This window comes from Bison bison, unplaced genomic scaffold (assembly GCF_000754665.1).
Source record: "Bison bison bison isolate TAMUID 2011002044 unplaced genomic scaffold, Bison_UMD1.0 scf7180017864508, whole genome shotgun sequence".
Taxonomy (NCBI): domain Eukaryota; kingdom Metazoa; phylum Chordata; class Mammalia; order Artiodactyla; family Bovidae; genus Bison; species Bison bison.
Window position 1 is genome coordinate 5,284,810 of NW_011495064.1, and position 12,282 is coordinate 5,297,091.

General features: G+C 46.5%; 2 protein-coding genes across 7 annotated transcripts in view; one reads left to right on the top strand and one right to left on the bottom strand.

The window, feature by feature from the left end:
• EIF5B (eukaryotic translation initiation factor 5B) overlaps positions 1-12,282 on the top strand; it is a 128,137-nt gene that overhangs the window by 96,984 nt on the left and 18,871 nt on the right. The window lies entirely within an intron of this gene.
• The window catches only part of REV1 (REV1, polymerase (DNA directed)), a 95,976-nt gene that overhangs the window by 20,229 nt on the left and 63,465 nt on the right, over positions 1-12,282 (bottom strand). For 4 of the 6 annotated variants that reach the window (XR_824311.1, XM_010829635.1, XM_010829637.1 and 1 more), the window contains 3 exons: positions 10,627-10,735; positions 5,251-5,379; positions 2,524-2,678 (listed from right to left, as the gene is read on the bottom strand). Coding sequence is in view for 5 of the 6 variants with exons in the window: in XM_010829635.1 (XP_010827937.1) it covers positions 2,524-2,678; positions 5,251-5,379; positions 10,627-10,735 (393 nt within the window). In the remaining variant the exon portion in view is untranslated. The remainder of the gene's footprint in view (positions 1-2,523; positions 2,679-5,250; positions 5,380-10,626; positions 10,736-12,282) is intronic. The other 2 variants (XM_010829636.1, XM_010829638.1) reach the window with 1 other exon arrangement.

The following is a 12,282-nucleotide window of genomic DNA, read 5'->3' on the forward strand; positions in this document are numbered from 1 at the left end:
TAGCCAGTAGAATATTAGAACCTAAAAAAAAATAAAAAAAAAAAAAAAAAAGTCATTTAAGAAATAGTCACAATTATTTTCAAAACTTCCTAACAAAGACATCTACAGATAGGTTATCTACCAAATTTCTGAAAAGAATGAAAATAATCTGCCACTGTGCTGAGTTGCTAAGTCATGTCTGACTCTTTTGCAACCCTATGGACGGAAGCCCTCCAGGCTCCTCTATCCGTAGGATTTTCCAGGCAAGAATAGTGGAGTGGGTTGCCATTTCCTTCTCCAGGAATATCTTCCCAACCCAGGGATCAAAGCCACATATCCTGTACATGTCTCCTGCATTCCAGGTGGATACTTTACCACGGATCCATCAGGGAAGCTCCAATATTTAAAATATTTACTTGTCTGTGCCGGGTCTTAGATGTAGCGTGGGGGTCTTTAGTTGTAGCACATGGGATAGTTTCCTGACCAGGGACAGAACCCCGGCCCTCTGCATTGGGAGCACAGGGTCTTAGCCCCTAGACCACCGGGAAGTGGTCATTTTAAGCACAATACAAAAACTGGCAGAATTCTGTTAGGTATTACAGATTATAACCACCATGGTTCCTGGACAGAGGCTTCCTTTTGTTCCCAAATGTGTGACGTTTCAGCATCTCCCACCCAGGTAAAGGAGCAGAGAAAACAATCCTGATCAAAGACTAGAGGTCCACAGGCAGGCAATCATCAGCAATCAGCTCATTTTACCAAACAATCTTTGTGTTTCTGGCCACACCGTGCAGCTTGCAGGATCTTAGTTTCCCAACCAGGGACTGAACTGGGCCCACGGCAGTGAACGTTCAGAGCGCTAACCACTGGACAGCCAGGGAAGTCCCTCATTTTACCAACCAGTGGATCCACACTAGGGAGAAATAAGGCCAAAGCAATGCCACTGGACTGCGGGGAGCTCCCAAAACCAGATGTCTCACTATATGATCAGAATGTGGGCGCAGAACTGCAGGTATGAGTGTCTTAGAAAAGAAGGCAGACAGACAGGGAGGTCCAAGGTGTGTCAGTGGACACAGATATTAACGCGGAACAGGGAAGGCTACCGGGGCCAGAGAAGGCGTCGGGCAGCTGAGAAACATCTCAGTGTGGGGTCAGATGAACTTCCGTGTAAATAACAAAATCTCCACAAACTACAGAAGGCTTCTATAAAGGACATGTCTTAGTTTTATGGGAAACTCATTTAAAAACAATGTGTTTTCCTAGGGTAAATGTAAAAATATTTAAGAAGAGGAAAAGTCACAAAGGCACACCCAAATGATAAAAGTGGTGAGCTGTGAAGAAAAAGAGGGCTGAGAAGTAGACACGTCATTTGGGACTTTTGTCTTAATTATGTGCTTGAACTTAAAAGAACATATTCGTACCATCCCACTTGTACATTTAAAATAAATACAATTAAAAACGAAAACTAACCCTGTGCCTAATGACAGCGGACTCCAGGAGGCAAGCCCTAAACGAATGCTGACGGGGTCTGCAGGCCACACCCAGGAGCCCAAGGGCAGGCCTGCTGGGGAGGGATGCTGCTGCGGAGGGATGCTGTTAACCTGCTTTGCATTGGGTGGGCCAAAAAGTCTCTTCAGGTTTTCCTGTTACATCTTACGGAAAAACCCAAACAAACTTTCTGGCCAACCAGTATTTTCTGGGGCTCATGATGTTCTGACTTCTTAAAAGCCCCGCCTGACAGGGAGCACCTGCCTTCCCAGGGCTGGTTCACTCCTGAAGACGGCAAGCAGCTTCCGGTTCCTGGGAGCCCGCCTCACACACCCCGCCAGAAGCCCAACCTCCTAGCCACACTCACACACACCGCAGCAGAGGCTCCAGCTGAGAAGCCCGTTCCCTCCCACTTTAGCCTCCAGATCTAGACCTGGTGCTCTCTCAGGTCACCCTGCGAGGACCACACAAGCAATCAAGATCTTCAGTTAGCAGAGGCACCGTGTGTGCTCAGAGAGGAGGAGGCACGCAGGGAGGACGAGGGCGACACGGGGGACTCCACAGCACACCGTGGGAGAACCCAGGAGGAGCACAGATGACGGGGCGGGCACATGGCAACACTGCTGACTTCTGCAGACAGTGAAGACAGGGTTGGCTGAGGGCCCCAGGGAGCGTCAGAGAGGAATGGAGTTCCTGCAAGACTCAGCAACACGGAACTCCAAACCCAGCCCCACTGCACGGCTATAAACAGAGCCTCTGTTCACATGAGAACAATAACAGTGTTGACAAATACTGAATTCTGTTCTCCCCATTTTTGAGGGAAAAGAAATATTCCAACTTGTGTACTCTAAAGATGTTATTAACCACTTACTAACACTTCCAACAGTTTGATCTCAGGCTTCGCCTATGAGCCACACTAAGTACCGTCTCAGAAGTGGAGGCCTAAACAGGAAAGTGATAAAAACAAAACCTAAAAACTAAAGTTAACTGGGGCCCAGTGCTCCTAGAGCGAGGCTCCGACCACAACGAGCAGTGCGAGAGGCGCCAGCTACTGACCGATCCCCACAGAGGCAGCACATTTGGTCTGGTCCTTAATTTCCATGCGGACAGCATTCGCAAACTCGTCAGGCGTGAGTCTGGTCTCGGCGAGGATCTCGGTGATGTCTACCAGGGCTTCATCACAGCTGACGGCTTCGATGTCGTGTGTGTAGCTGCCAACACAGAGCAGAGGCGCCAAGGCGCAGCCATGCTTAACACATGCCCGGCCACACAGGCTTCCCACGGCCGCCTTCTCCAGCATTCCCTTATGAGACTTAAGATGCTGAAAGTGTTAGCATTTTAACTGAACTGGCTCAAGTCACTTAACCTCTAACTGCAAAGTTCATCAGTATTTTTTTCCATATTAACTACCAAAAATACAACAGAAATGATCATTTCAATTCCTCTACACTGAGAACACCTCCATAAACCTTTGAATATATGGAAAGTATTGAGTCAATTAGAACTGTCACAACATTTAATTTTAAACATATTCGAACATGTTTTACCAGAATCCCTGAGGAAGAGAAAAACCACACAAATCAAGCAATTGATTGTCTCCTGAACACAAATGCCCAGGATAGAGCAGGATATGATGGCCAGTCAGCCACGTGCCCGTCTAGAAGGACACCACTGACATTCTCTTCAGATGGAAACACTGCGGGCTTTGGTTTTGGTTGTTGCTGTTTTTGGTCAGGATCTACGTACACAGAGCACTGTTTCGGTTCATCAGAGGAAAGGAAAAGGAAGAGAAAAGCTGTTGTGTGGCTCTGATGTTCATTAAATACGTGGACCACAGGCCAGCAGAGGCCTCAGGACGAGAAACAGATCTTCAATAATCCACCTGGTGAAGTATCAGGGGGCCAGCCCTCACCTCTCACCACAACTCACTGCAGGTTGTGAATCAGACTAATTACTATCCACAATCATTTAAGAGATGAGTGGTCTGTCTTGGATTAACTCCAGGGAGCAATCTGTCAGAGCAGAGGGTGTCCTGAAACGAAAGCTGCCCTGAGGAGGGATGTCCAAAGGGCGCAGGAGAATAACGGAATCTTTGGCTCAAAGAACAGCCACGTGGCCACTGAAAACGTCTCCACCAACCCAAACCACACGACAGTGTGCGCGACGTCCCCACCCTGCGGTTCAGCCTGCGGGCCGCTCAGGCTCCGTAACCACAGGCGGCAGCACCAGCTCAGACCTGCCTGCAGTCCTTGTGGGCCACTGCGCCTGACCACAGCTCTGGGGGGGACCCAACAAGCACAGGCTCCACCTGCTAACAGGACGGCCAGCCCCGTGTTTGGGGTCTTAGGACAGCTGCGTGAGAACTGGCTACCCCCAGCCCTAAGTCCACACACCGATGGCAGAGAGCTTCCCTGGCCCTCTGAGGTTCGCGCTCCGTTAAAGGCAGCCCCCCAAAGGCGGGGGACCTCTCCCGCAGGACTGGCGGCATCGACAGTTGTCTGCACATGGTAGATGCTCCATAAACAGAAGAGGGAACAGTGACGAGAGGCGAGCCATCTCCCTCAGAACAGCAGCACAGCCCAAGGGCTGACCGGTGTCCACCCACACCTCGCCGGCGGCTCTGCCCGCTGCCCTTGACAGAGCTCAGCGGCTGGGACAATGACCTTACCTGGCCTTTTAGAGAGAAAATATGCTAACTTTAGAGCATATGGGGCCTGCCATATACTTATTTAAAAGTTTGAGTTTTGAATTAACATTAAATATATGTATACTGTAAATATTCAAAAAACAAAATCTCCTTCTCTCAAGCCATCTAATCACCTATCTGGAGACTACGGCCGACCCTTGAACAACAGTGGTATAACCTTGAGGGGTGGTTCATACGTGGGTTTTTCAGTAGTGAATACAAAGAGCGCTACGTGATCATCAGCACGGAGACGCCATGGGTACAGACAGCTGGCTGTGGGCCACACACGATTCTGCGCCTTGTGGAGGACAGCACCCACTGCCCCCAGGTCGTTCAAGGGCCAGCTGTATCACCAAACATTTTTATAAAAGCTAACATTTGGCACACCTAATGATTTCAGAGGACAAACGGTTTGAAAGAGTCTCTACTTGTGAATCTATAGTTTTTGTTTTTTTTTTTTAATTTTATTTTTAAACTTTACATAATTGTATTAGTTTTGCCAAATATCAAAATGAATCCATCACAGGTATACATGTGCTCCCCATCCTGAACCCTCCTCCCTCCTCCCTCCCCATACCATCCCTCTGGGTCGTCCCAGTGCACTAGCCCCAAGCATCCAGTATCGTGCATTGAACCTGGACTGGCATCTCGTTTCATACATGATATTTTACATGTTTTAATTTTCAACAAAACTATAACTCATATTTAATAAAAGAGAATAACCAGGTTAAAAACTCCCATCTTTCATCTGTCTGGTTCCATGAAGGGAAAACTGGAACCACTGAGTAAGAATCATGTGGACAGAAGATCAGACCCCCAGCAGCACTGGCGAGTAGCTCAGGTCCAGCCCCACAGAAGTGTCCCGAGGCCTGAGCCTCGCCCTGGAGGTACTTACGGAAGGAGGGGGCCGGGTGCCGGGGGCGGAGGAGGGGGTTTCCAACAGGCCTGAGCCTCGCCCTGGAGGTGCTTACGGAAGGAGGGGGCGGGTGCCAGGGGGCGGAGGGGTGGGTTTCCAACAGGCTGAGGCAGCTGGGGGTCCCCCCTCAGTATCAGGTACGAGCAGTCAAGGGACAGGAGACTGAGTATGGTGCACATACCTGGCCAGCGTCTCGTACATCGTTTGTGCAACCTCTTTATACGCGTGGAAATCATAAGGGACCGCCTGGAGATTGGGACAGAGCTGTTTGGCGTACCCGAAATACATTCCATTCCTAATGCCAACTTGTCTAGAGAGACAACAGAATACAGGGGAGGTTAGACCTGCAATGTTTAAAAGCCAAATCAAGTGTCAAATATTGCTATCTCCCCAAGCCATCGACACACGAGTGTCATTTAACTCCCCTCTCAGGAGAGGTAAAAACCAGGCAGTGAGAAAGCTTACAGGTTTGTTTCCCCACAAAGGAGAATCCCACAACTGTCAGATAAGTGTAAGTGACGCAACAGACACGCCCAATATGTTATTCAAAGACATCTCCCGGGCATCGTACCTCTGACCCCTCTGCAGATGCCAGAGCATCCCCTGCCAGCAACATCACAACCACCCCAGAGCAGGACCATGCTGTGGAGGTCTGCTGACCCAAACGAGGGCCTGGCTCAGCCACAGTTCATCCCCCAAAGACAGAGAACCACACAGAATAGTGAGCGCTGCGCAAGAGACAGACAGGATGTACTCATCCTGTCACCACCCAGCTCCCCCGCGACCGACTCCAAGCGCCTGCGTGAGTTCCACGGTGGCCGAGACGCCAACAGCGGTGGCCACGGCGGGACGTCACTCTGGCAGGAGCCAGGGCTCCACAACTTTGAGGGACCTGATTGAAAACGGTACATCTTAAATCTCCTACATGTCTCTGTGCCCCACATCGCCTTTGTTATTTAGAGCATTCAGCACAAAACTGTAATTATGGGATTACGCACAATGAGTAAAATTCCATGTTACTACTCTGCAATGAATCAAGAAGAAAATCTTCCAGTAAAAACACAAGCAGACAACAATAAGCAGTGTTTCCCAAGATTACATACTTCTAGATAAATGCATCACATGGTTAGGTTACTTCACGTTTGCACTCAGTAAACATGTACTCACTCAGTACTCAGTACTTAGTACGGAGGTGTCCCTGTTTTTAAGAAACACGGACTTCAATATAGAGAGGCCTGCGGCTCCCTGACCATCCCAGACCACCACTGAGCACCAAGGAGGAAAAGAATCCTCCACGCTACTGAGATGAAATGGTACACTTTTTTAATGTATATAAAACAGTAATGGATGATCAGACTGCAAAGCCCAGAGTAGATGAGAAACATCTAATAGGAGGGAAAAATGACAGGAAAGGAAGAGATGACTAACAAATCACAGTAAAGAAAACAATGCTCTCACTCGTTTAACAAAAATCAATGTCTCAGGCGCCATTGTGAAGTGGTGGGCAGAAGACAGGGAACAAAGCGGACCCCATGGCATCCACCAGGATGACCCGCACAGGCCGGGGGGACGGGCTCGAGCCCACGGGCCTTACTGTGAGGCAGGGGGTGCGTGCATCATGGTTTACAAGGCTACGTAGAAGTACACAAATAGTTTAAAACATGATATGCAGGTTCAACATGTAAAAGCTAAACTTATAAATTAAAGGAATGTGTTACATAATTCCTGTAAGTACTATATTCTTATATTTACAGTACTTTCATTTTCAAATTTTTCACCTACACAAAAAATTTCACAGGCATATTACTTAGAAAAATATAATACATCAACTTACGTACTCAGGCGTACCGATATCCCAGAAAGAAGTGCTTGGGGATCACTAGACACTGTAAGGAAGTTACGAACAAAAAAGGAAACACCTAAGAGGCCTGCCACGACTCAGGGAAGTAAAACACTCCTAGCTGGTGGTTGGGAAAGGAGGCTCGCGACATATAAAACAAATGAGCAGGACTTCCCTGACGATCCAGTGGCGAGGATTCAGCACTCTAACTGCCGAGGGCCCGGGTTCAACCCCTGGTTGGGGAACTAAGATCCCACAAGCCATGCAGCATGGTCAAAAAATAATAACAAACAGGTAAAGACAATTACAAAACAGTCTGTGGTGACTTCACTACAATGACGTCTGTGCCCGTCAAAGTGACACGGCAAGCAGGGTCAGCCTCCAGGACCGCGCAGGTGCTCGCGGCCAGGCCCACAGGGAGAGCGGCGCACGCCTTCCTCTCTGCGCTGCGGGCTCACACAAGCGTCCTTGGTGCTGCAGTTGCTATTGCTAAGTCGCTTCAGTCATGTCCGACTCTGTGCGACCCCATAGACGGCAGCCCACCAGGCTCTCCCGTCCCTGGGATTCTCCAGGCAAGAACACTGGAGTGGGTTGCCATTTCCTTCTCCAATGCGTGAAAGTGAAAAGTGAAAGTGAAGTCGCTCAGTCGTGTCCGACCCTCAGCGACCCCATGGACTGCAGCCCACCAGGCTCCTCCGCCCATGGGATTTTCCAGGCAAGAGTACTGGAGTGGGGTGCCGTTGCCTTCTCCGGTGCTGCAGTAGACAACGTTAAAACCCCAACCATCAAATCACTGTCACTGCCAATTCAACATTCTGAAGGACAGCCACATCACAGATTCAGGATCGTAAAGGGTGAAAACGGAGGTTTAGAAATTATTTGCTCCTTAAAATCGATAATTGTAGGATATTTGTATGTCACTATCTATCCATCCACATATCTGCCTTCTAACTTAGTTGTGGATAAAGCTATTACTAGTTCTCTATGGTGGTTTAGTCACTTAGTCGTGTTCAACTCTTGAGACCCCATGGACTACAGCCTGCCAGGTTCTCTATGGTAAATGTCAGTAAAGATAACAGGCATGCAAATCCTGACTTGTGGAATTAGACTCTACCTTCCTGTGGCTTCTACGGTCATGCTCCATACTTAGCTGACCCCATTATTACAAAGTCCACGTCTACTGAAAACTCTCCAGGCCCTAAAACTGGGATGACCGTCCCTATAACCTAGTCTCCAGTCCAAGCCCAGAAACATTTCTCTGATGCAACTCCGAATATATTAAAAAAAAAAAATCTCACTGAAGGAAAATATAACTGTTAGATAGCCTTTAAAAAATAGGGTATCCAAGAGACCCTCATTAGGAGCACCCTAGAAAATGAAAAATTATAATCAAAGGACACAAACCCAATCGTTGGAGGTTTCATGTTTTTCTTTCCCCCCAACTTACACTCAAATTCGTTTTCACCACTTTCTGCATCTCCTTAAAAGAAACATTTGCCATCTAAGTGACACTTAAATGGCTTGCTGCACAGCATTTGGCCCTCATATATCATCACTCCAATTATTCTCAACATATTCAGCTTGACAATCGCCACCTGTGGTACAATGCAAATGCCCTATCCAAACACCAACAGAGGCCTGGAGTCCAAACCTCAGGAGCTGGCAACACTCCAAACTCTGGGGCGACCTTGGCAGTCGTTCCCCAACCAGCATCCAGCAGGGAACGCAGGGCACGGGGCAAGACCCTACAGAGGCAGCACAGGAAGGCGGCTTCCACGTCACCAACAGCCAAGCCCAAAGACTGGGCAAGCATCCCTCACAGCTTCGAGATGCAGAACACGACGCCCGGTCGCCAGGAGCATGCCGTCTGTCACCACCCCGAAACTCAGCAGGGGGAGGAGACTAGCCCACTGCACACAGCACAGAATCAGCTCCAAACTTCCTGCACTAATGAAAACACAGTAATCCACAGTGCATTCAGATCTAATTATCTTTTTCATTAAAGAAAGTTTTAATTCCTTGGCGACATTATCAATGAACAATGAAGAAGATTAAAACATAACTCTGTCACTGAGAAAAGCAAAGTCAGTCTAGGAGTAAAAGCTTGACATGTCATAAAGGATTTGAATATAATCCTTTTTTCGTAAATATCCTTTTAATAAAATAACTGGCAAGATTTTAAGCAAACTATTCTGGTTAGAAGATGATGTGTCAAGATCCTTTTTTGATCAGATGAGACTTGCTTGAGTAACTCCAACTTTAAATCAAGAAAACTGTTATATATATCAAGTTGTTGTTGTATACTGTTAATGTTACATGTCAATTATATCTCATTGTTTAAAAAGTATGAATGACAAAACCATTAAGACACTACCAAACAAAAAAAGGACTAAAACCGTATCCGATGTGACTTCAGCCTGCTTCTGTAATCAGTGAATGCTTCCACACTTGCCAATGACGTGGAGACAAAAGCTTTGTTGCTGCTGTTCAGTCGCTCAGTCGTGTCTGCCTGGTCATGACCCCGTGAACTGCGACTCACAGGCTTCCCTGTCCCTCAGCATCTCCTGAGTTTGCCCAAGTCTATGCCCACTGGATCAGTGACGCCATCCAGCCACCTCACCCTCTGCCACCCTTTTCCTGTCTTCAGCCCTTCTTTCCCAGCCTGAGGGTCTTTTCCAATGATTCACCTGTTCCCATCAGGTGGCCAAAGCACGGGAGCTTCAGCGTCACCACCAGTCTTTCCAAAGAGTATTTTGGATCGATTTCCTTTAAGATTGACTAGTTTCTCTCTGTGCAGTCAAGGGACTCTCAAGAGTCTTCTCCAACACCACAGTTGGAAAGCATCGATTCTTTGGCACTCTGCCTTCTTTATCGTCTAGCTCTCACATCCATACACATCTAGTGGAAAGACCACAGCCTTAACTATGCGAGCCTGTGCCAGCAAAGTGATGTCTTTGCTTTTTAACACACAGTCTAAATGCTTGCTGTGTTATAAAGTGTCTGTGTTCAGTTAACAAGGAAGAAAGAAATAATGAATGCTCTTTTAATTAATCACTTAATCATTAATCATTACTCCATTTTTACAACCTGAATAATCGATTTCTAAAAACATTTTTCTAAACTATGAGGAACATGTGATATGTATCTGTTTCCTCTGGAACTGACACAGCTGGCTGTAATCAGGGTTCATGCTGGCAGGCCGGCAGCACCGCAGCTTGTAAGTGAGCAGACGACCAGGCGTGCCAGGGCGGAACTGCTGAGCTGTGACCTAACAGGCAATCAAGTTTTAACATAACTTAAAAAAATACTGAGTACCAGGTTTAAATAACAAGGGATTTTTCCTGGCAGAAAGAAATAACGATCAGAGCAGATGACCCTAAGGCCCTCTTCCACCCAAAAATATCTAATTCTTTAATCTTATGCTTCGAAAGACGACGACTGAAAAATGACAATGTCCAGCTTCTTTTGGTTTTCATCACAGAACCTACTGCTTCAGCAGGTCACTGAAGTATTTATTTAAAGTTACCAAGCATTTGTGAAGGCAAAAAAAAAAAAAGGAAATGGAAGGGATTAAGGTTAGGAAGACTTCTTTCCATACTTGTTACATTTAAGTCACAGGCTTGACTAACCCATCTAAATCCACTTCAAAAGATTATATAAGAAATGAAGTAAATTAATTATTCATTAAGCATTACAACATCTTTAATGCCTACATACCTGGCTTCATAACTACAAGATGCGATTTCAGCCTTTGACAAAACAGAATCAATTCCATTTATCTGTGCGGAATCTTGACCCTCCCACGTTGATGGATCTGGTATTTCTGCTTCAAAAATAAAATTGAATGATTTTATGTTAAAAACTGATTTTCCTTAACTTTCATTCAAGAAGTTTGTTTACCATTCATTTCATATACAAACGTTCAAGTTTATTTGGAATAAACTGACATTTACCCCCTAATTATTTAACAAAAGAAAATCTAAAACTCTAAAATAGCTTACTTCCAGTATATCCTTTACCAGCAATCAAGAACTTATCACAATACATACAGTTCTATCTTAATAACAGTTTGAAGAGACATATACCAAAGGATAAATATAAACCATCCCTTTAGGTCTCTGGAGATGCACAAGAATAATGAACCCCTTCCTACAGCTGCAAAAGGATGACACAGCTCTCCCAACTTCCAGCTTCACACAAGAACACCAAAGCACACAGTCTAGACAGAGCATACGAGCTGAGCTATGGTTTCTGATACAGCATGTCCTGTGATATGACCAGCGAGTGAGAAATGGATTAAAACACAACTTCAGTTACATCTCTTGGGACACCACCGAGTTCCCAAAAAGAATATGCTCTAAAAAAAATCTATTCTCATAGTTGTACTATTCTGAACGAAAAATACCATGAGTCAGTAAAATAAGACAGAGTGCTTGGGCTGATTCTAGACAAACACTGAGAGCACAGCGTTAATAGCACGTCACTAACAAGCTCAGGATCTCGTTTCTATTTATTTCAGAGACATAACATTCCATGAAAAACCAGCCAAGTGAAAAGCACTGCCAGGCAAACAAAGGTTTACGAACAACTCCTCCTGGTCTGACTTCAGTGACCCTCAACACATTTCACCCGACTACACAACACAGACAAGTCTGGGTTCCAGCACCCACACACATGGAGCATAAATGCAAATCAAAGTATGAGGACTGGCATATTCATGGGGTCAAATTGCACCTGCATCCAAAATCAGCATAGCATACAATCTGAGCCATGATTTCTGAAACAGCATGGCTCCAAAATCACTGCAGATGGTGACTGCAGCCATGAAATTAAAAGACGCTTACTCTTTGGAAGGAAAGTTATGACCAACCTAGATAGCGTATTGAAAAGCAGAGACACTACCTTGCCAACAAAGTAATGTCCGTCTAGTCAAGGCTGTGGTTTTTCCTGTGGTCACGTATGGATGTGAAAGTTGGACTGTGAAGAAGGCTGAGTGCCAAAGAATTGATGCTTTTGAACTGTGGTGCTGGAGAAGACTCCTGAGAGTCCCTTGGACTGCAAGGAGATCCAACCAGTCCATCCTAAAGGAGATCAGCCCTGGGTCTTCATTGGAAGGAATGATGCTGAAGCTGAAACTCCAGTACTTTGGCCACCTCAGCAAAGGTGGAAAAACTCACTGGAAAAGACTCTGATGTTGGGAGGGATTGGGGGCAGGAGGAGAAGGGGACGACAGAGGATGAGATGGCTGGATGGCATCACTGACTCTATGGACGTGAGTTTGAGTGAACTCCGGGAGTTGGTGATGGACAGGGAGGCCTGGCGTGCTGCGATTCATGGGGTCGCAAAGAGTCGGACACGACTGAGCGACTGAAC